This window comes from Hibiscus syriacus, unplaced genomic scaffold (assembly GCF_006381635.1).
Source record: "Hibiscus syriacus cultivar Baekdansim isolate YM2019G1 unplaced genomic scaffold, ASM638163v2 tig00110318_pilon, whole genome shotgun sequence".
In the NCBI taxonomy this organism is placed as follows: Eukaryota; Viridiplantae; Streptophyta; class Magnoliopsida; order Malvales; family Malvaceae; genus Hibiscus; species Hibiscus syriacus.
The window spans coordinates 441495-466936 of NW_024062677.1; the positions used below are offsets into that span (position 1 = coordinate 441495).

Below are 25442 nucleotides of genomic sequence, written 5' to 3' on the forward strand. Positions count from 1 at the left end.
CTAACACTATTCAATTAGGTCACTTGTTTTTTGTAACTCTCTTGAAGAGGTTATACATAAGGATGTGAGCGTTTCATTTGAAATATTTTGATCTTGACAAGTACAAAATTAAAGTTAAATTCTGATTATATTACACACGTAAAAGCAAAAAATCCACTACGCTTATGGTCTAGAGTTCATCATCCTACACAACTTTTAGCTCTTTAAGCCATGCTATGCTGTATGCAGGGGGCATGGATCCGGTTTTCCGTCCGCGATTGCCTTCTCGGAGATTGAATAGAACCATCCATTCCTCCACTTGAACTGTGTGAAAATGAATATAATGAACTTAGAACCAAACAAATTATGATCTTCATGAAGTATTTTGAACTGCAATTCTTTTTACCTCTTTAACTGCTGTTGGGAAGTGGGCCACGGCTCCAGAGTAAGCACATAACCTATCCTCCATAGCTTCTTCAAATGTTATACTTTTCTCCGCAGCAGCAGCAGATGCAAGTTCTGCGATGAGGCTTGAGACTTGAAAAGTTCGATTTCAGTTCATATGTTCGACTTATACACTCATACACAATGATAGTTTATTTAACATAACTAATAATCCAAACTATATACTATTGACAAGAAAGCAGCACCTCGGAGCGGTATTCCTTCTCTACAATGCCCACAGTTGCCCCAGGATGACGAGCTCCAACAAGCATGAATGAGCAAATCCATATGAGTTTCTCCAACATCTGCCTCCGAAATGCTTCTTTGTCTAGAACCTGGCCAGAACAATATTTTTCTCAATAAACCTACAAATTTATACCACTTCAATCGACTAATTACTAGAACCTTCATAGTAAAAATGCATGTTTTACCTTGCAAGAGAGGCCTCCGGCATGCAATCTGGTAGCTATAGCAGATGCCCATTTCCCATAAGCTGCAGTTAAACCTTCAGGATTTGTGTCAGTCTTAACATCAACAGGAGGTTCTCCAAGCTTTGATACTGCAAAATATGCCAGCACCTGATCTCCATCTTTAAGACCTTTGCTTTGAATCCATGGCTCCAGCATGCCATTCTGAAAAAAAAAAAACAAATCTGCTACATCATCAACACCCAATGGATGATCAAATCATTTTGAATTGACAAAGTTGCAAATATATAAATAGACTGAAACACATGCATTAATACATAAACTACAGAGGAAATAATAAAAAGAAAGTTTCCCCAAAACAAAAACACATAAAGCTCCAAACTTCATTGGATCATTCAACTGTTTCACAAGGGATTTCTTAATAGTCATCCATAGACAATTAAAACAAAATCTAATAAAAGATCAGCCCTTTTTTTGTCTAATTAAACAAATGAGCAAAGAGAGGATATGAATCAGGCAGAGGAACCGTTCCAACGAGACTTAGGAGTGGCCTCAAGAACAGCTTCAAGATCATCGTTCCTGGAACAAACCAAGATGGGGCCTTCAAAATAAAGAGGCACAGGTCCACCTCTCTTCACCGGCATATCATGTCCCTTTCCAATATCTTGCAATGCATTTCCCACTCTCCCACCGCCGACAATAACTGCCGGCACCACTTTTGCAGCAGTAGCCGTGGGAGCAGCAGCAGCCTTAACAATGGAGCTCGACTTGTTTGATCTAAAAAAGCGTGTAGATGCTAAAAGAGAGTTTTCGAGAAAGGGGTTTGGCCATGGTTTTCATATTCGGACCGGTTATCGAACCGATCATATTATTGGTTTACTGGTTCAATCGATTGAATTGGATCGACCGGTCGAAAGAATTGGACGACATTATAATTATTTAAAAAATTAAATAAAAATACCAAAAATATTTAATAAAAAATAATTTTTTATATAATAAGTCATAACATATATAAGTTAAAAACTATAAAATCAAGTGAAACAAAATGATTTAAATTAACTACAATATAATATTTAAGGTGAAACATATTAAATAATAAATATAATTATATAACTATAATTAAAAAATAAATTTGAGGCTAAAAATTATAACAAAATGATATTGTTTGGTTTAATTTTTTTTTAAATAATCTCACATGGCTAAGAAACATAAAAGAGCATCCCAAAAGTCTAAAGAGTAAAAATATGAGAACAAAACAATCTCACATGACTAAGAAACATAGAAGAGCATCCTAACTAATTTCTATAAATAATAGAGGTAATTTGACATTCAAAATCATAGAGCCTTTTGGTGAGCATTAAGTGAACTATTCTTTTACTTCAATCAAGCTCGAATTTTTAGCTTCAATCGAACTTCTAATTTTTTTTTAGTTCAAGCCTTTTCGAGTTCAAGTTTCAATATTATATTTCGAGTTCGAGTTGAACTTGATAATTTTAGCTCGTGAGTTTGAGTCGAGTTGAGCTTACTTTTAAAGTTTTCAAGTTCGAGTCGAGCTCAGTAATACTCGAGTTCGACTTGGCTCGTTTAATAAACGACGTCGTTTGGTTTAATTTAAAAAAAATAAAAAAAATTGGCTGTTTTTTCCGATTTTCAGCTGGTCCGGTTCGAACGGTTCAGTTGTTTCTGTCGATTCACTAGTAACGATTCAACCGATGTAAATTGAACCGAACTAAACAACGATTATTGATTAAACCATCTGATTTTCAAAACACTGGATTTGGCTGAATGTGTCCAAACGAGAGGAGCTATAGACTAGAGAGTGTGGCCATGACGATTGACGTCGGGATAGTTAGGTGGAGGCATGGTTGCTAGTTCGTGTATTTTTAAGCGACAAGAAAGGAATGTGACAACAGCCACTCGATTCTTGGGGTGACCTGATCAGTTTATGAAATCTATCTATCCAGATGTGAAATCACAGATGAAGTATGGAAATTGGGAGGTAAGAAATAGTCCCAAGTGCTAGTTGTTTGTGGCCAGACAAAAAGCCTCCCAACATGTTGGAGCTGCACCTGTTGGGTTGTCTATCTGGCCCAGAAAACTAAGAAATTATGAACTCAGGCCAGCCCAATTTTGATCTTAATTCAAATTGCATTTTGTTTAATTATTTATAGACTTGTAACCAAACTGAACGCACACGTACGGATGTATGTTCATGTTCGTTCATTTAATAAATAAAAAAACATAAATGAACATGAACATAAACGAACAAATTTTTTTTTGTTCATGTTCGTTCATTAAGGAATATAGCTTTTTCATGTTCGTTTATTTAAATGATAAACGAACATAAACGAACGTAAACGAACACAAACGAAATAATAAATAAATATAAACGAACACAATAAGCGAACATAAACGAACAACACAAACACAAAAAACAAACTTATTCAAAACACAACAAATGAATGTAAAAAAAAGTAAACAACAAGAATAACAACATAAAATTCATTAATATAACATGTAACTTTAGAGTTAATTTGTTACAATACGACAAAAACATACATAAATCATAAATAAATTATATGAACATAATAAAGTCTTAAAGTTAATTTGTTGAACAAAAAAATCTTCTTGAAATCCAAACAACTTCAATAATCTTCGTAACATATTCAACTTGCCCTCTGTTCGAACATAAATAAACGAACATAAATGAACGAACATATAATCGAATGTTCACAAACGTAAATGAACGAATGAGCCCTTTGTTCGTGTTCGTTCATTTAATTAATCGAATGCAAAATCTTGTTCATGTTCGTTCATTTAATAAATAAACGAACATAAACGAACTTCCTACCATACGGTTTATAAACAGTTCGCTAAACGTTTAGTTCATTTACAAGCCTAATTATTTAGAATATATATATATATATATATATTTGGTAAAACACAATACAAAATTATTTAGGCACTATTGTTGTTGGTATCAATCTGCAGCAGTGTTAACACCTCTGCAGGGCCGTAGGGCTGTAAATGAGTCGAGACAGATCGCGAGCTACTCGAGATCGACTCGATCAAGGCTCGATGAATACTCGGATCGTATGGACTCGACTCGAGCTCGACTCGAGTTCTTAACGAGCCGAAATGAGCTACTCGATATTCGACTCGAAAAGCTCGTGAGCAGCTCGAAAAAATGTTATATTATAATTTTAGATTTTTTAAAATTACATTATTAAAAATATATTAAAAATACACTATTGATAATTATAAAATTTTAAAAATATATTAAAAATTTTATAATACAACTACCCCAAATTTTAATTTTTTTAATTAACCAGCCCAAGTCCAATTGTTACATTGTATATTACTAAAAGAAAAATAAAAGCCCATTTAATTAAGCACATGTTAGATTACACGTGTTTGGTTGATTTTTTTTCTTTCTTTTTTAACTTTTTACTGCACAAGTACTTGACAACGTAGAAAACTAAAATAAAAAATAAGAAAATACAACCAAACAATAAAAAAATTAAAAATGGTTAAAAATTATTTTTGAATAAATATTCTTATATTTATTTTAAATTAATAAAAAATTATTTATCTAATGACAAATATTTAATATATTTCTAATGATAATATTTTTAATAACTAATTTTTTAAAATTGTTATTATATTTTGAGGTTTCAGGTTCAAATATCATAAATATCAAGAGTTTGAGCATTTAATATTAAGATACTATATTGTACTTATCTCATAAATCGGTACCAAGTCGATTAATTAATGCATTTGCAATGAACTCTAGACCCTAAACTATAAACTATGAATCTTAAACCCTAAATCCAATTATATGATAGAGACTAAGTTATGCCCATGAAGGTAACATACAAATTATGCAAAATGATGTTATGTTACTCCTAAATAAATCATTCGCATACTTATACATAAACATATCAACATGAAAAATAAATATAACACAACTAATTAAAGAAAACAATCCTAAATAGGGACTAAATTAAGAGAAACCTAAATGTGAGGACTAATTTAAGCTAAATATACTAACTTTAGAATGATGATTAAATTCATGTAAATGTAAAATTAAACTTACAAAATTGGAATTAAACCAATGACTTAAATACAAAATGCACATAAACTATAGGGTCTTATATGTAATTGATCCTATTCGATTTAAGCTAAAATAATATGGAAAATAACATAAATGACACCTGAACATTTAAAACAAATAAGAAAATTTAAACAAATGTGATTGAAATACAAAAATTAAAATATAACATACCAAACTATAAATTTATTAAACATGCATATACATATTAAACTAATAACTAAATTTAAATAAACGTAAAATTCAACATACAAATCAAGAATTAAATTAGGGATTTACAAAAGGGTACTCATGTTTGGGGTACTATAACTTAATTTACTAAAAAACTAATATGAAACCTAAATTTAACTAAACCTAAACTAAACTCGCACACACAAAATACCAAACACAGCCGCACAACCCCTTTATTCTCCAACAGCCTCTCTCGGCAGCTCTCTCAATCCCATCTCTCCCTCTCACACACACATGGCGCCACTCTCAACATGATGGTCCTCTTCTTCTTCGGCAAAGACCCTAATACAATAGGGTAAACCATATCGAAAACTTCTACCCTTTAGGTTTCGAACTACCCAAATAAACCACTTTATTTCCCTACTATCCTAATCTCTCTCGGCGACCGAGAAAGCTCGAAAGCTTTCTACATCGGCCACCACACGCAGGTGGCCAAATCCAACTCCGACCACCACGAGACTCAACTGGTAAGTCTTTAATCCTAACCCATACACTACCAAGCACTTGGTTCTATTCTAACCCATTCTTTTTATTTACCCCGATCTAAAGTTATGGAACACGACACCACCAGCCGAATGTTACTAAGGCTCAGATAATATTAACCCCTATTCTCGGCTTCCTTACACTGGCCAACAATCCCAGACGAACGATCTTTACTCCTAACAACAAGGCTCGTCTTCCCAACCCCGATGAAGACCCAAAATAGGGCTACGTAAAATGAAATTAATTTCTCTTCTATTTCTATAGTTCGAATCAAAAGGAAAAAAATGATAAGATGGTTGCTAGGAAATAGAATAAAACCTTAAAAAAATACTTGTAATAATATTGCTTGATTTGAACACAGAGGAAATAAGCTCTTTATACATTGATTTCTTCTTTTATCTCTCGTAGTTGTTTTTGTAAAAAAAAATGGATAATGGCAGAGGCTCTTTATACGTGATGGCAGAGTCATGCATGCATGTTTAACCTCTGTGTTGTGGTGCTTGTTGCTGTAAACAACCGACTTATTATTGAAAACCTGATGAAGGTTTGTTTTCAAATTTTAGCTCTCTTGCAGGTAGGCTATGAATTTATGATTCTCGGATTAAAGGCTTGTTATCGTGCTGTTGATAAATGCTGCAGTATGGATGGTTGATCAGATCTGGATTTTGGTTTAGTTCGAGATCATTGAGAGATTGGCCTCTTTTTATGTGCTGGTTATGCTTCTAATCTTAATTTTAGATATTCCTAAGAATACATGAGGGCGAGGCTTGTCTTTTAGGATTACTGTTTCCATTTTGGTTATTTGGTCTCGAGCATCATTTAACATGTTATCTCTGCTTGTCGATTCAAATTGTAGTCTTACTCTCCCAATATTCCCACTTGCGGCCTTTGTAGTTGAAAAGTTGTTGCAGAAGAATCATATATCGAAACGTGTAAGTGGATCAATTGTAGGATGAACCTATTGCTCCTCTTATTTCATTACTTAAAACTTCAAACGGAAAAACTGACAATTAAGAACTTCCTTTGCTTTCTAATGATTGGTTCAAACATTGTTGAAGTGCACTTGTTCTTCCTAGAGAAGAAGACAAATTGATGTTTTATTGATGTTGCACAAAGGTTGACTATTAATTTATATATTGCATGCTGGTATTTGGCTTAATGTACTAATTAGCACAATTGTTGTTCTATATCCGATTGAAAATGAGGGAGATATAAATTGAATTTCCCAAAATGTTTCCATCACATTTAGTTAGGGAGAACATTAGTAAGGTCAAAGACATCATGTATCAACTTGTATAAATTTGGATATGTTGTCATATTTGTCATCTTTTTATAAATTTAGATGTGTTGTCATATTTTGTAAACTTTCAATACATTTGAAGTTTTAGGGTAAGCTTCTTGCTTTTGGTTTCTGTTCTATGGTTGTTGAGGATTTTCGCTCCAAATGGGTTTTTTTCCTACTATTGATGGTTGATAGCTTTTCGAGTTCTCTCGTTTTTGTTTTCTGTTTTTGCCTTTTTTTCATTGATGGCTAATGGTTGATGGGTACCTCCTGTTGTTGATTCCTCTCTGGGTTTTTTTATGCCTAACCTCTCCCCCCTTTTCTGATGATGATCGAGACTATATCCTTGATATTTTCTCTTGTCTTCTTGTTGTGCTTGGTGCTCTGTCCCTTGTTTTGTGTGTCTACATGGCATGGATTAGAGGATGGCCAGCATGGGCGACGACAACATTGGTTTCAGTGGATGGCCGACCAGCATGGGTCTTCCTCGGTGAGTTCACGTGGGTGACGCACTGTCTCTGGGTGACGCACTGTCTCGGGCTTCCTCCCGGTGGATTTGTACCATATTTTAATATAATAAACATGAGTAATAATAATACTAATAATTATTATAAAAAAAACTTCAAAGCTTATATTAATTATCCTAAATTTCTTGTAATTGTATTTTTATTTTTTAGATTTTTTATAGTTCATACATTCATATTATAATGTATTGGTGATGGTTGATTAAAGGGAAAATTATTTATATATTTTAAATGTAATATAAGATTTTTGTAGGTTCAAATTCGAGTTCGAGTTCGAGCTTGAATCGAGCTCGAGTCTCGAACTTCAATCAAGCTCCTGAATTTTTTTAGTTCGAGCCTTTTCGAGTTCGAGTCGAGTTTCAATAATATATTTCGAGTTCAAGCTGAGCTTCATAATTTTTAGCTTGCGAGTTTTCGAGTCAAGTCTAGCTTACATTTAAAGTTTTCAAATTCGAGTCGAGTTCAACAATACTCGGCTCGTTTACACCCTTGCGGGAGTATCAAAAGTGAGAGCATCCGAAACACCTATAATGGCTAGGCTAGGCTACCTTAGCCATACAATCGGTAATTTTATTATCATCACGAGCCATTTATTGAAATTTCACGATCTAATTAAACTGCATTAACTCAAGGACATGGCATGTCATTTATATTTATATTTGTGAAAATATTGTATATAAATAATTTTAATAATATAAAATGTATTAATATATTAAAATTAAATAAATATAATTTTTTAAATTTAAAATTTTAAACAAATAAATACACCATTCTCACTGATATATTTGTGCTCTTAAATCAAACGCCCCTCGAAGAAAAAAAAATAGACCAACATTGGAATGATTTATTAATGGCATCCAAACACATCCTTACATTTATTATATTCCAAAGTTTCAAACTCTATTCCCGCTTCTCCTCCATCTAAATAACAACAGTCAAAACTCATATATTACTAGTAATTGAGAACCATTATTGTCCTTCTCAATTTCCATCATATCTCCCTGCACACGAGGACAAGAAGTTTTGAACAGTTACAGTTTACCGTTGATCCTTACCAAACACAGCACATTCAAAACCCACACAATTCCCTATACTTTTTTTTTTCAAATTCAAAACCCTCTTTCAGTTCAAGTTGAAACCTTCATTTCTTTAAGAAAGGACTGGCTTTCAAGCAATCTGACCAAAACCCAGAGTTCTAAATCCGTCCTCCTTTCTTAAAAAAGAAATGAGTGAGTTCAAGGATCCTTTAGTTCAACGCCAGGCATCATACAATTCTCTGTATGTTAATCCTCTCAGTGATCTCAAACACAACCGCTGCTGCAGTGAAGGGAACCATGCATCATTTTCAGACAACACAAGGAAAGTATTGTCTTTGGTGTTGACAAAGAAAATGCAGCTCCTTCAACACAAAATGGGTCTTCTTCTCCGGTTGCAAAACAGACTACCCATTTGAAATCTTTGTCCACTATCGGTACTTTTGATACTTCCAAACACGTTCCAAGGTACAAATCTTTGTCTACAGGGAAGGTCCTGAAAGAGTCATCCCTTCAGTTCTGTATGCAAATGAATGAGCCTGACAAGGCTTTTGGGTGCAAGTTATGGGATCCCATTGATTCAGAGCATTCTGCTTCTTTGAACATTTGGGATTATTCGGATTCCGAGGCCGCCCCAGCTTCTTCCTGGTCCACATTGCCAAATAGGTCAGTCTCTGAAACATTTTTCTTATAACTTGCAAATTGCAATATAAAAGATGATTAAAAAAGAGAAGCTTGTAAAAACTGGGAGTTTGGTTTTTTATTTGACTTGGTGGCTTCTGTTTTAGGGCTTTGTTGTGCAGGCCGTTGCCTCTGGACATAGGTAGATGTACTTGTGTTATTGTGAAAGAACCCTCTCCTGATGGGTTCCATGGTGGCACTTTGTATTCACTTTATACCAGTGTAAGATCTCTGACTTGTTAAGAATACTACTAACAGCATTTCTCATCAATAATCAGACTTACTTTGGTTCTTGATCATCTGGATCAACACCTTTAGAATCCTTTTATTTTTTATGTGCATGTGTTCTGTAAACTGTGTTTAGGAGTATCATTCTAAGAAACTCTGGCAGACCACATTCAACAGTCAGTGGTCTGCTACAAATAATTGCAGGGTACTACTGATCCAGGGGGGATCCTAAAAAAAAATTAAGTGGAAATATTGCCTAACAAAGAAATGAATCTGAAAAAAAAGTCAAGTCACATGATAGCTATGATAGTATCTTCTCCTGTTTCTGGCCTTTCTTCCAATAATGATCAGTAGTAATTGTTTACTTTGAGATGGTGTAAAAACCATTTACCATATATGCTTTCTTAAATTTTGATCTATACGGCATTTCAACACCACAGGAAGGTAAGGGACGACAGGATCGGAAACTAGCGGTCGCATATCACAAACGACGCAAGGGGAAATCAATATTTGCCATAGCTCAGACTACCAAAGGAATACTGTCTAATACTGATGATAGTTGTGTTGGACTCATGACAGCTAACCTCTTCGGATCGAAATACCACATATGGAATCAGGTTTGGTTCCTAAAAGGTTAATCTGCCTAGAAAATTGCAACTAGATAGGAGAAACAATTCTTACTTGCAATTGGCTAATAAATAATTTGCTTCATTGCAGGGTGGCCGCACCAAGCCGTCAAACAAACAGTCTAATCCTCTCTTGGGTGTTGTAAGATTCATGCCAACCATAGCCACATGGACCGGCAGTTACCGAAGAATGAAGGCCTATATACCTAAGCACCAGTCAATGCAGCTAAAGAATGTGTCTCAGGTAGCTCAAAAGCCTTAATTGGGAGTTTCCCTTGTATATTTTTTTGGATTCTCTATGGATAACCTCCTTGCATTTATGTAGATGCAGCACATTAATGGACTACCTAAGGACTGGGAAGGAAAAATGGACAAAATCCACAAGTTGTTCACAAGGATTCCTCGTTACAACAATGTAAGAACGTGTAAATCTGTATTTCTCCTCATCGAACCAGCTCGAGATTTCGGACTACGGTTCCTCCCTAACCCTTTTAATTGCTTCGTGTTGAGTCAGATGCTGAACCAATACGAGTTAGACTTCAGAGAGAGGGGAAGAGCTGCTGGGCTTAGAATCCAAAGCTCAGTGAAGAATTTTCAGCTGACATTGGAGGTATCATAATGTACTTAAATACTATATTAGTCATGCATATACATTCCTTTAGATGTCACACAAGTATTCCGGTATGGAATGATTTTATCCGAGCTTATTCTGGAATTGGTTATGTAGGAGAACGGAAGGCAAACAATTCTACAGCTTGGAAGAGCGGATAGGTACAAGTATGTTATGGATTTCAGGTATCCATTAACAGGTTACCAAGCATTTTGTATAAGCTTGGCTTCAATAGATTCAAAACTTTGTTGCGCCATGTAAGTGAAGAAACCCCAGCACTTTGTTCCTAGTTCAACCTCTGAACCCAAGTTTTCTTTTTCTATTCCCAAGCTTCACTAAGCTTAAGGAAAAAGTGACCATTTTTTTTATAAAATTGACAAGCTTTGCTGATGCAACATTTTGAATGCAAATATTTCATCCTAATTTAAGATTTTAATAATACTTTATTAACTCGAACCATTTAATGTCAAAAATAATAATTTATTTAAATTTCTGATCCGGACCAGTCCGATCGGATTATACGCACGTCTATGTGTACTTTAATCTTACCAACAACTTGTAACAGCCTCAAAGAGCTGATAAGTTAGATGAAGAGAAGCAACTGTCGACCGCCCAAATATATAGCTCCCGACAACCCAAACCAAGAACCTGATGTGTCTCACAACCTACATAACTAACCCATACCCGGTCGCCGAAAAAACACACCCCAAAAATAAAATACTTGGCTTCGTAGCAGCTACCAAATTACAATACTATGCGTCCTTTAATTAATTACACACTTTCAAATTATACTATGTTATATTTAATAGTGATTTTCTTTATTTACTAGAAAAGAAAATTGAATTTGTATTCTTCCATTTCTGTTATAAATAGAGGTTTTCATGGATGGATATTGCAATTAAATTTTGTGTTTATGGTTCGATTTATGAATGTGGTTAATTTTGAGCAAGTGTGGTACCACTTGAACTAATAGCTCGAGCATAAAATTACTTAAAAATAAAAAAGAAAAGTTGAAAGTATATATGTTAAAAAATTGCAAACCAATATTAATTTAGTAGAGCTATTATATGCCCAACTTTGAATTGAATTCTGGTTTGTCCGCTGAGTGTGATATAAAAATTAATTAAAATTTATATTAATAATTACAATCATGGTCGAATTTAATAGCTTGAGTTAAGCGAACATGCTTTTAGTTAAAACTCATTAAATCATCCCTACTTTAAATTATAATTAGTATTACTGTAATAAGTTTTATCTTTTTATCTTTTTATATAGTGTTTAAATAAATGACTAAAAATATACTTTTATCTAGGGATGGCAAAAAAAAAAAAATCAAACCCGTCGGGGAAAACCGAATTAAACGGGTCGGGTTCGGGGATGATAAATAGGGACGGATTTGGTAATCCTCGCCCTGATTACCCGAATACCCGGCCCGATAAATATTAAAAATAATTATTATATATATATATATATATTAAATTTAATTTAAATTAAAAAAATATATAAAGGATATTAGGATTTAGGAGAACACATATTGACCTACTCGTCACTTTCTCTGCGGCTGCTCTCAAGTCTTGCTTCTCCGATCTTCACATTATATTATTAGTCGTTGTCATTATATTTGTCTATTTGAATTGTTTTGTTTTTATATTTTGGATGCATTTGGTGGTGTTTGACATTTCAAGTAAGTTTAGATCTGATAATGACATTATTTTTTAAATAACTCGTGTCATCGTGTGAAATTTAAACGGTAACGGAGATCCCCGCGGTGAAAAATAACCATCTAAGGTAAACGGTTATTTAAACGGGTAATTTTTATCGCGGTTATCCCCGCGGTGAAAATTACCTGTTTAAATAACCGTTTATGCTAAACAGGAATACCCGTTTCCATCGGTTTTCCCTGATTACCCGATGGGAATCCCCATTTATATTCTTACGATTTTTTAAACGGGTCGGGTACGAGTTTTTTAAACGGAGATGAGGACGGGGACCAATCCCCAGTCCAAAATCGTCCCGTTACCATCCCTACTTTTATCACATATAAGTAAAGAGATATGATAAAATTTTATTCTTAATGAAATTTTCTATCATAGGGAAATTATTTAATTATCCCTACCAACAATCACTAAGTTTTTTATTTTACTTTTTTCAGTCTAATCATAAGTATAATAAAATCTAAAATGATATAAAAATAGCACAAGACAAGTATTTGAATGTCTCTAAAATTCATATAATATAAATTAATAATATATTTATGAAAAAATTAAAAACGAATATAAAGCAAACGTAATACAGGTTAATAAATAGCTGGATCTAACTTTTGATTGCATTTAATTTGATACCGAAAAGTAGATGTGTATAGCTAAGAATTTCCATGCCATTAATTAACATCGCATGTTGTCATTTTGAACCTTCAACTTCCAACAAAAAATAAATAAGTGGGTTTATAGAACTGCTTCGGAAGGTCCTTTTCTCTTTAAAATATGCCACTCATCATTAAATCCAACTTAAAGAGATGTTGATTAATTTTTCTTCTTTTTGAATAGGAATGTATAATCATAAAATAATATTTGTTTAATTTTTTAATTTTTTAATTATTAATAACACATATCTTGTAATTGTTCGAATCTGAGACTTATAAAAAAACATTCAATTTTATTGAATTATTGAGGTTGTTCAATAGGTTTAGAAGAAATGTTAATTTGTTTAGAAAAAAAAGAAAAAGGTTAATTAATATTGCAATTACTTGAGAATTGAGATATTATATTAATTTATCATTAACAATTAAAAAAATGCAAAACTTCGTTGAGCCATATAATATTGTTTTTTTTAATAGTACGATGTGATTAAAAGATGATATATGTTTATAATCTTTCTTAATTATTCATATTGCACATAAATCTTGTAGACACAATTGTTCGAATCCAAGACCTCATGAAAGAACAACACTCTCTTTAACCATTGATACTACTAAATGAATTCAACTATATAATATTATTAAAAACGTAAAACAGAGAATTTGTTGAAATATGAACATGACATAAAAAGATTATATAACACAAACTCTCTTTCATATTAAAGGTATAAAATGACATAAATACATGACATTTTTTTCATTAAAAAAAAGGGTTAGTGGGTGGCTAACCAAGGCAAGCCATGGGAGAGGAATTGTGGGAAATTGGAATAGAATAGTATGGAGATTTAAGCATCTTTAGAATTAGAAGGGATCATTCTATCCGTAGATGAATACTTCTTCTTAAAGTTTTTACTTTTAATAAATCTATTGGGAGAGGAGGTAGAAAAAGAAATGGGTGTTATCTTAAAATTCTAAATTTAATTGTTCATGCTTCAATTATGTTAAAATCACATTAATATCATGAAAAAAAATTAGTGGCTCAATTATCATTTATGTTAAAATCATCATAATTTAACTAAGAATTAACGATTGAGGATTAAATTTAACTAAAAATTAATATAAATTATTAAAACACTTGAAATGATAAGAGTTAATTTATTATATTTAATCTGATTCGTAAAATATCTTTGATTATTTTTAAAGATTTCTTATAAGTATCAAAGTGATCTTAAAAATTAATTTTAAACCCACTAAAAATATTTATTAAAGGCTTAATGAAAAAAACAAGTGTCTAAAAGTATAAACTATATTCTTTATTCATTTAGGTGCTTAAAATATTTTTTTAAAGTACTTAAAAAAAAATTAGTGGCTCAATAATCATTTATGTTAAAATCATCATAATTTAACTAAGAATTAACGATTGAGGATTAAATTTAACTAAAAATTAATATAAATTATTAAAACACTTGAAATGATAAGAGTTAATTTATTATATTTAATCTGATTCGTAAAATATCTTTGATTATTTTTAAAGATTTCTTATAAGTATCAAAGTGATCTTAAAAATTAATTTTAAACCCACTAAAAATATTTATTAAAGGCTTAATGAAAAAAACAAGTGTCTAAAAGTATAAACTATATTCTTTATTCATTTAGGTGCTTAAAATATTTTTTTAAAGTACTTAATATTTTCCACGTTGCTATTTTAAGTGTCTACACGATAGCAACTGTTAAAAAAACGTGTTATTTAACCCGTGTTATATTTATAACTTTTTTTTGAATTTTTATTTAAAAAAAAACATCATAATCCTTATAAGCCCTAATTTCAATCCTCTTACCATCGTCACTCGTCACCAACACTGTTAATCGATTAAAGTCCCAACATCGCGTGACCAGTCGAACACCCAACAATAAAAACCCCTTATTTATGCGACCAACATTGTTGCTTATGCGATTTCATTCGCCGGGTGCCTAGGGTGCAATTGATAATTTCTCCTGTCATGCGTTGAGAGTGCGATGTAATTTGGTTTAATAAAATGACTGACGGGCAAAAGACGACAATTATGGTAATAACGATGTTGACCGACGATGATTAAGGGGTTCCAAATTATGGATTTAGAGTTTTCGATTGTTTTTAGATTTAAGAAAAAATGAGATTTTTTAAAAGAAATTATAATTTTAAGTTTTTTAAATAACATATTTGAAAGTTATATAAATACAATAATTGTCACGTTTTGAGTAACTGATAACTATTTTTAACAGTTATTTTGGCATAGATACTGAAAAGAGTAATAGAGAAAAAATCTATATTTACACTAAGCGAATATATATATATATATATTTTTCGGTTATCCTCTCGGTTCTAAGACTTTGCTTTAACTAATCCAGACCGACCCACGTCTCACACCTAATTTTGATGAATGAATCTTTGAACAGAGATTTTCTATATAGTTTACACAATTTTTTTCATTAAACCTTAATTAAATGACTACAAAGCAATTGTTACTGTGATTATATATGTGTCAACGTATTGAGAATTTTTTTATTAGTATGAAATGATTATAAAGTAATATTTATTCAAAATTTTATTTAAATAATATTTTATATATGAAATTGCTTAAACCTATAATTTTTGAAAAAAGAAATATTGTTCTTAACTACAGAATGTATTAGGGAACTTGAGAAGAAGCACTTCAATCCCAAATGTAACTCGAACGAATTTGAGAAAAAGGATAAACATGTAAGTCAGTAAATGTCAATTACTTCTAGGGCCTGTTTGGATCAATGATTTTAGAATTCATGACAGGTATAATTTTTTCCAGACTAAGGATATCCATGTTTGATTGGATATTCATTCTCGAGTGAGATAATATTTCTTTCCCGAATGTGTTTATTCCTGAAAATGTTATTCTCACACATTCATGTACTTAGAGTTAAAATACCCTTCTTTTTTTCGTTTACCTCTGTGATATATTCTTCTCCCGTTGAGAGTTTGCCTCCCTCTACGAAAAATTCACCGTTCTCCTTTCTTCTCCTCTCCCTTTCTTTACAATGTTTTACTTGTTTAATTTTTTCAAAAAAAATAGTTTCGGGTAAGGGTTTATTTTAATCTAGTATTGTTTGGTCGAACCCATTTTTTCATAAAAATGATTTCGGGTTAGGGTTCAGAGATACATTTCTCCCGGTAGTTCAGCTCCATAACCAGAAGGTTATGCTTCGAAAAAGCCCTAAGCTTTGTTTTCGGATATCTCTAGTTTCTCGTTTTTCATGATGATCTGTTGATTTGGCTTATCATCTTTTTTATTTGAAAGGGTTTCTCCTCATTGTTGTATCGTTTTAATCTATTCCCTAACTTTTCATTGTATTGGATTTCTGTTTTAGTGTTTCGTGTTATCATATAATAATCTGCTGAAAGTGAAGTTCATTTTTTTGTAGGTTGTAACAATGACTTTCTTAAGTAAAATTGGGAATATGCTTAGGTAAGCCTCGACCACACAGATCAATTCTCAGTTTTTTGCTTCAAGGCCCAGCCTTTTTCAAGTGTTTCGGTGCATGTCAAACTCACCGAGCTTGAAAGTTGAAAGTTTTTGTCGGAGGTGCGCGTCCAGCTTTTGTTTATACTTTTGGAGCAAACTGTTTTCTGTTACCTATTTTTTTAAGGTTTCTTATTGATTTTTTTATTGCAAGTGTTTCATATCAAACGGATGACCAAGGTCTGAGAGAGGCTTTCAGCCAATATGGTGAAGTTGTTGAAGGTATGCTCTGATGAATGTATTTGCTAATTTCAATTTGTAATTGCCAGTTAACACTATGGAAGGGATTTAAAAGTTCCTCGAGATGCTTAAATGTTTTCCTCTACATGTCGAGTGTGTCGTGTTGGTTCATGTTTTTGAGTATAATGGCATGTCCCGTGAAGATTTAGATGCCACCTTTGATATGTTTTCATAACGAATGAAAGTTTTTAACTTAAAGTTTGTGTGGGCTTGTGCATATGGTGTACTCACTTTGAGTTTGCAATCAAGTTTGTTTAATGTCCACTGCTTTTATATGTGTAAAATAACTGATTAATTTGATATTTATTGTAGCAAGAGTAATTGTGAACCGAGAAACGGGCAGGTCTAGAGGATTTGGCTTCGTCACGTACACCAGTACTGAGGATGCTTCCAGCGCAAAACATGCCTTGGATGGACAGGTAATATAAGACATCTAAGTATCTATTGTTTGAAGAATTTGTTTATTCCTTTCATATTGGTAGTCTTGGAATATCCGTTGGTTTCTTCTGTTTAAGTAAACCTCATAGAATGCTAATAATGTATTTTATAACGAGCATATATGCTTAAACCTTTGTACAAAGAGATAAAAATTAGAATATGATGCATGCAATATCTGTTTTGTAATCCTATTGGGCCTTTTCTTCGTATGTTGATCTGCAACTATTGTAAAAGCTTTTGCATTGTGTTGGTTGCAAATTGCATCTAGGCCTATGTCAAATGCTTGGTATTTAAGATTCCAACTGTGGTGAACTATGTAGATTTGGAATTATTGCATCGGAAATTAATTTATGCTACTCAAGTTCACTATCAGCATCTTGAAACACAGTATCTTCTCTGTTAGGGCCTCAATCTTCATGTTATAACTCGTTTTTCCTTGGCAACATATGGGGTTCACTTTCATGTCTGCTAGTAATTCTTACTATGAAGTACAAGTTCCACATTAGTTTTCTCAATCGCCTCAACTTATAAATAATTTTCATTACTTGAAAAAAAATATGTTATGTAGGCCTTAATTTGCGCATGTATGTATAAATAATTGATTTAGCATGCGAGATGTTTTATCATCATAATATTCTTGGTTAATCTGTCTGGTATAGATAAGGGTGAAAACAGTAGTTCTATCTTTGTCTACCCTGTTTGATTTTTCAGATGCTTAACATAGCAGCATTGGTTCTTATATTTGTGGTAGTTATTTGTGGGATTTTTTGGTTGTCTTTCTTGTTGTAGGCTCTCCATGGCCGTCAAGTAAGAGTGAACTATGCAGCTGAGAGACCTCCTCGTAACTTTGGAGGTGGCGGTGGCTACGGTGGTGGTGGTGGCTACAATAGAAATGCCAGTCCCTCATCTGGAAGTTATGGAGGTAATGCTGGATACGGTGGTGGTAACTATGGAGGCAAAGGAAATTATGGTGGTTTTGATCAATCTGCTGCAACCAATTTCGATGGTGGGAATTTCAATGCTGCTGTCATACTGGATATGGAAGCCGAAATACGGGATTTGATGGTAGTTATCAATTCGGTAGTGATGAAGATGGCTTCAAGGAGGGAGGAGAAGCATTCGACTCAAACGAGCCAATGAATGAGAACTTCCGGGACGACGACGATGAGAATAGAAGTGATTTCGCCAAAAGAGCATGAAGCAAGTCTGTGTCAAGTAACAATAAATTGTTTGGTTATTTAGTTATGGTCGTTACTTTCTGGGAAACTAATTTTTATGTTAATTGAGTTTGAATAAATTTAATTTATTACTTATTTGAATTATGTTTTTGTAATATAAATTTATTAGATAAATAATAATGATAAAATATGCAGAATTAAGTATAAATATAAAAGATAAATAAATAAATAAATTATTGTATATAGAAGATATAATAATTTACATAAATTATGTAAAATTTAATATTAATTAAAATTAAAATAATACATGATATATTTAAATACACAAGTAATATATTATCAACAAATAGAATTTTTATATAAATAATTTTTATTTAAATATTTAGAATTTCACTTGTTAAAAAATATAGAATAAGGACAATTTGGTAAAATATACATTCTAGTAATCTTTTATTCCTTTAACCAAAAATAATTTACATCTTTTTATTATTATTAATATCTATGAAGAATTTTCACAATGTAAACATTTAGTTAAATGTTATGTAAAATTTTAATATATTTTTACATAAATTATGTAAAATTTAATATTAATTAAAATTAAAATAATACATGATATATTTAAATACACAAGTAATATGTTATCAACAAATAGAATTTTTATATAAATAATTTTTATTTAAATATTTAGAATTTCACTTGTTAAAAAATATAAAATAAGAACAATTTGGTAAAATATACATTCCAGTAATCTTTTATTCCTTCAACCAAACACTGTAATCTTAAATTCCTGCCAAACCAACCAAACACAGTAATGTAACATTCCCAGTAATCCTATTCTCTGGTAATCTTTTATTCCCACTGGTAATCTTACATTCCGTGAACCAAACACACCCGTATTAGTAGTTTCTAGGGTTCGATTAGTACGTTAATATTAAACAACTTTGAAAGTTATAAATATAAATATATTTAAATATTTGATACATTTTGATTTAATTATACAGTATTTTATAAATAATTTAAAAACGAATAAAAAAATAGTGAATCTTTTATATAACCAACCAAAATCAAATAGTGAAAGCAAGCTAAGTAGTTAACTCGGAGAGAAGATTATTTTAAAAACCAAAACCAAAGCAAAAAACAGTAGAGGAAAAGCCGCTTGACGAAGACGAAACCCTACAATTCCTTGAAGACTCTCTCTGCCCCTTCTACTTTCCCTCAAACAAAAACCTTAAACCCCCTATTTTCTTCAATCCTTTGAGTTCGTTTCTCATTCTTTCGCCCCTGCCATTGTTAACGTTTTCGCAGTTTGACAATCACTCTTGAGCTCAGCCTTTTATTTTTGTTTTTTTATGGCGAAAAACTCGCATCAAAACCAGAAGAACGGTGCTGATAATGAAAATAGTGTTGCACCCATAAAACTGAAACGGACTCGTAAAACTGCTCCCCGTCACTCTCCTCCCCAACGCAGCTCTACCTATCGAGGTGTTACAAGGTAATTAACCGTTCAAACATATATACATATTGTGTATATATACTTATAATCAATACAGTATTATTCTCCGTTCTGGGGATCGGCGATCTTTCTTGGCGATTTTGTTCTAATTTTTTGTTGCCGTTCTGTTTTGACTTGTCGATGCCTTAATTGATCGGTTTAATTAATCAGGCACCGATGGACAGGACGATTCGAAGCTCATTTGTGGGACAAGGATTGCTGGAATGAATCGCAGAACAAAAAAGGAAGACAAGGTAATAATAATAACAAAAATCCTTCTTTCTCACCTATTTTCCCCTTCCTTTGGAAGTAATTTTTTTTAACAATCAAACTAATTATTCAAATTTAATTCTATTGAATTTCATGGTTGGTTTTGCTTTACTTGATGACGATGCAGTATATTTAGGTGAGTCCGATGATCTTCTTTCTCTCTCCCCGAAATTCTTTAAATATGCCTGTCATAGTCAAGAACTATATTCTTGCCATATGTAATTCAGTTTCATTTTCATCAGAACTTAATTGACTTCATTATTTTGGATGTACTGCTATTTTGGTTAGGTGCTTATGCCAATGAAGAAGCCGCAGCACATGCATATGACTTGGCTGCATCAAAGTACTGGGGACATGATACTATCCTCAATTTCCCAGTATGTTAATTTCACTTGGAATTTTTTCTCCCATCATTTTATCCGTTTTTGTTTACAGAAAGAAAACTTCAAATGTTTGCAGTTATCAACTTATGAAAACGAGCTCAAGGAAATGGAGTGTCAATCCAAGGAAGAATATATTGGATCTTTGCGCAGGTAATACTGAAAAAAAGTATAAAAAAATACCATTAAACAAAAATTTGATCGTTTAGAAACATATATATTTAACCAAATATCTGATTCCCCCCCTGTTTTATTTATATATTTTTTGTTTAATATTGAAAGGAAAAGCAGCGGGTTTGCTTGGGGAGTCTCGAAATACAGAGGCGTAGCCAGGTGAGATTTCTTTTGCATTTTATGTGAGTTTAAATTTGTGGGGTTTATGGCCTTTCAATATATTTTGTAGGCACCACCACAATGGAAGATGGGAAGCTCGAATTGGCAGAGTACTTGGCAACAAATATCTCTACCTTGGAACATATGGTAATTTTATTTGCTTAAATTGCTTCTAAATTATATATACATACGCAAAAAGCAAAATGATGAGAATGAAATATAATAAAATCCAGGTGGTTGAGATATGGTTTACCAAACTTCAACACCCTTGCCTACTCGCCTATTTAATATTTGGAAAAGTCAATTGTATTAAATCTCCAACTCTCCACCCAATTATGCAAGCATATTTACTTCTCCTTTATTATATACATTAACTCATTTATATGATTTCTAGTTGGTTGGTCTAGTTTCATTAATCAATTCTTGCTGGTAAATAATTACCTTTTTCTTCAGCCACACAAGAAGCAGCAGCGACGGCATATGACATGGCCGCCATCGAATACAGAGGACTCCATGCTGTTACAAACTTTGACCTAAGTCGTTACGTTGATTGTATACGTTCAATTCATCGAAATCAATCGAATGATTCTGAAAATCCTCAACAAGATCTTAACCGCGATGCAAATTCTAGATTAGGATTTCTCATCAAATCTCAAACTTGCTGTAAAAGTGATTGGCGATCGATTGGTAACAATGGCAGTAGTAGATCAGAATCATCTGCACTAGGCCATTTGTTGCAATCTTCGAAATTTAAGGAAATGTTGGAGAGGACCTCGGCAGCAGCGTGTCCATCAACGCCACCGAAACCTAATGTACCTCGTCGGAGTTTTCCAAACGACATTCAAACATACTTTGATTATCAAGATTGTAGCAGCTATACCAGGGATGATGATATTATTTTTGGCGACTTAAATTCATTGACGATACCGTTGTTTCATTTTCATTATGAACTTGATGGTTAGATTCAATAAAAAGTTAAATGAATTTAGTGGCAATAATATAATTAAATTTGCAGGGACGGAGTTTATTTATTTGTAGTGGCTCATTTAAATGTTGATAAAGACGTTCATTTTTCAAGTATTTTTAAATACAAAATAATTGGCACATTCATTTTAAAAAGAAAATGTATAAATTAGTTATGTAGATGCTCGATTTCGTCCGGGGACTTTATCGGAGGCTTCATATACAGTAAACGATACAAATTTGGACCAGTAGGAGCCCAAATCAGCCCAAAACAGCAGTGTTGATTGGAGACTTCAGCCCACGTGAAGTCTTGGAAAACAAGAACAGTTAGCAAGCGAAAATGAGGGGAAAGTAGTGTTTGATTGTGGGAGTGATATTGAGCACTCAGGAAACTGTAAGAGTCAGTTTTAATTAAAAACAATTATCAATAAAGAAAAAAGAGGAGAAAAGGGGGAGGATTAGAGATCAACTATCACAGAATATACAGAAAGGAACGAAAAAAAGAACTGGGGAGATCAATAATTCATTACCATTACGAGAGGGACGAGGGACCATTTTTCATTTTTATTTTTTTACACAATAGAGCAGGAGCAAAAACAGTGTGTGTAAGATATTTCTTTGCCACATTCAAAGATCAATTGGTGTAACAAAGGATTCGACTTACTCTTCTGAAAAGCAGTAGAATCAATACAAGCAGGTTATCTTCTTTATACTTTATAAATACCGAGCACGCATATTTGTCGTTTTTTTATTCGAAGCAAGTAGAAATATTAAGTTAGTCTCGATATACCTATTATGCTTTGGGTCTAGATTGAAATTTGTTTTAGGAAAAGCTCGGTTGGTAGTAGTTTCATCATGCAGCAGTGTTGGTTGAGAGCGTTGTAAGGGCGCTAGGGAAATTGAGAAAGAAAAAGTAGAAAGCAAGGAAGGCTTCTCCTCTATCATTTGTTCCCCCTAGAAAATTCGTAGCAAAGAGATACACAACAAAAACTTCTCGAAATGTTTTCTTTCTTCTGCATTTCAAACAACCATATTTTCTTTATCTCGAAACCATAACAAAATAGAAAAAGAAACAACCCATGTAAAATTCTCATCATTTTCAAAACAAAAGGATTACAACAGAAAAAGAATCTCTTTTGGGTGGTAGTTTTTGTCTCCCTTTTACGTTTTTTCTTTGCAACCATCTCTTTGATTCGAACCAAAATATAGGAAAAGATGATAGTAGTTTACCTTTTGTTAGTGATCTCGTTGACAAGGACTTGCCGTCGGGGCTAGGAAATTGAACAGTCGATCCTCTTTAGGGGGTAGGGGGTTTTGCATGTTGGCCTTAGTCTTATTTTTGGGTTAAAACAGAGAAGAGAAATGTTAGGAGAGTAGAACAAAGTGTTTTATGTTGATTAAGGGGTTGTTTGGTCTCTTTGGCCATCGCGGTGGCCAATCGGCGTTTATAGTGGCCGAGCGACGGTGTTCAAAGGAGGGAGTGGCAGCGATGGTGATTGAAGGGGAAGAGCGACAGTCGGCTTCTTTTCTTGGTCTGTAGCTTGCGTGATAATGAGAGGGAGAGTGTTGAAAAAGAAAAATGAAAGAGTGAGACGTGAGCTAGGGAAACTGAAAAGTGAAACGTGATGTTGGGTAGGTGTAATTAAGTTAGATTTTTTTACTTAGTTTAGGTTTTATTTATTAATATTTTTGGTTAATTAATTTCCAGCACCTAAATGTTAGGATAATTTGCTCTGGTGCCCTTGTACTTTAGCCTCATATTTACACTTTAGTCACTTTTAGGATTGCTTTCGAATTTAACCTTTTGTGTTTGTCCTGATTTCGTTATTTTTCCGGTTTTAATTTTAATTGTAATTTCATTAGATTATTCATGTTTAAATCCCTTATATTTATGCGTGTTTTTATTTAAGTCCCTGGTTTAATTTTCGATTTGTATGTTTAATTTTACATATATTTAAATTTAGTCATTATTTTAACATGTAAATATACATTTTTTTTAAATTTATAGTTTAATATGTTAAATTTTTGTTTTATATTTGAGTCATATTTGTACGTTATATGTTAATATGCATTGTTTATATTTTTAATTTTAAATGTATGTAATTTTTTTGTATGTCACGTTGTATGATATTTTTTAATTTAGTTTAATTAATTTTGGCATGATATCCACTTTTTGCATAATTTGCATGATAGCCTCATGTGCATAACTCGACCTATTACATAATCGAACTAAGGGTAATACCCTTTTAATTTAAAATTGTCTTGAGTGGCCTGTATTAACTAATTAGAGGGCCGTTATGACCATTTTAAATTAAAAGTGTATCCCAGAAGTGAAACCAAAAATTGATTCATCACCTAAAATTTGGGAACGAAAGAAAAGGAAATGTTTGTTTATTTAAATTTATCGAGAAAAGGTTGTTATAGCTTTTAAGATCTGGTCTCGATATTTGTAAATAATCTAACATTCTTTATCTTTCTAAAACGACTTGGTAATTTTAATTTAATTTATTTGAGTGTTTTTGAATGTTTTCTTCTTCTTCTTTGTTTTACGGGATCAAAAATTAAATTAAATTTGAATTTGTAAAGTTCATTACAAAGACACAAATTAATCGACTAGGTACCGTTTTAGGGCGTTGTGGGGGTTCTAATCATTCCCTGCATGTAACCGACTCCCGAACTCGGATTTTGGTAACGCAGACCTTAATTTGTTGTTTTAATTAAAATTAATTTTTATTTAAAATAACAAACATTTTTTGGTGCCCAATCACACCCTAATCAAAGATTGGTGGCGACTCTTTGAACCATATTTTTTCGATCGTAAGGAAATCCAAAATTTTTCAAAACGAGAGGTTTTTAAACCGTATTTTTTTTTGAATCATTCATGCACACATGGATCTAATAGCTTGCAAGGAACTTGTGAAGATGACTTAGTTAACCAATCAAGTATTTTTAAATTTGCCACAATTTTTTTATTATGTAGTATAAAATATAATTAATTAATAGTTGATTGAATAAATTATTAAGATTTTAAGAGATTGTAGCTTTATTATTTGCGAATGGCCCATATTGGATTGGATGTGTCGCTCGCATAATGAATATTTTATAAATTTGATATGAATTAGTCGGTCAATTGATCCGATATCAATGATTAATTCAAAAAAAAAATAACTAAAGTTATTAAATCCTTCTCAACCACTCATTTTAGAAAAATGGGAACTCGTTAAATAACTTAAGTAGTAAAAAAGAATGTTGTTATCTCTAAAGGTCTTAAATTCGAATTGTATCTGCGGAGTGTACATGCATTGTCAATAGGTTAAGAACGGACCTACCGTACGCAGAAGGATTGATATGAGATGAGTATAGTCGATGAATACTTAGTTTTATGATGAAAGTCGAGAACACAAAAAGCATATTAGCATAACTCTGGGGAGTTCTTCGAGGTCTACTTACAGTAAAAAATTTGAGAATCCAACATTTGATAGTAGAACTCGACGTCAAGACAATCAGTTTCGGCTATTTGACCAAACTGACACGCCTTTAACGAATATTTACCTTTTTGGCACCGTTTAATATATATTTCCCGAAGTGGCACCCTTTC

The 25442-nt window shown here is 32.5% G+C and overlaps 2 protein-coding genes, 1 long non-coding RNA gene and 2 pseudogenes across 3 annotated transcripts; 4 read left to right on the forward strand and 1 right to left on the reverse strand.

Moving 5' to 3' along the window:
- Positions 1–169: 169 nt before the first annotated feature.
- LOC120117008 lies at positions 170–1675 on the reverse strand (annotated as a pseudogene).
- A 4521-nt stretch (positions 1676–6196) lies between these two features.
- On the forward strand, positions 6197–6609 carry LOC120117103. Its single transcript, XR_005515603.1, has 3 exons — positions 6197–6220; positions 6316–6389; positions 6533–6609. It is a non-coding gene; the product is annotated as an uncharacterized LOC120117103 (long non-coding RNA).
- Positions 6610–8558: 1949 nt separating this feature from the next.
- Positions 8559–10986, forward strand: LOC120117097 (tubby-like protein 8). The gene is given in 8 exon segments (XM_039137435.1): positions 8559–8836; positions 8839–9182; positions 9305–9419; positions 9866–10042; positions 10143–10295; positions 10377–10466; positions 10566–10661; positions 10779–10986. Coding segments are annotated over 8 exon segments (1248 nt in total). The 5' UTR covers positions 8559–8707; the 3' UTR covers positions 10923–10986.
- A 5475-nt stretch (positions 10987–16461) lies between these two features.
- On the forward strand, positions 16462–18368 carry LOC120117010 (annotated as a pseudogene).
- A 1174-nt stretch (positions 18369–19542) lies between these two features.
- On the forward strand, positions 19543–21843 carry LOC120117011 (AP2-like ethylene-responsive transcription factor At1g16060). Its single transcript, XM_039137361.1, has 8 exons — positions 19543–19898; positions 20070–20152; positions 20296–20304; positions 20457–20545; positions 20628–20701; positions 20831–20881; positions 20952–21028; positions 21335–21843. The coding sequence occupies exons 1-8, from the start codon at positions 19756–19758 to the stop codon at positions 21841–21843; spliced, it is 1035 nt and encodes a 344-aa protein (XP_038993292.1). The 5' UTR covers positions 19543–19755.
- The last annotated feature ends 3599 nt before the right edge of the window (positions 21844–25442 follow it).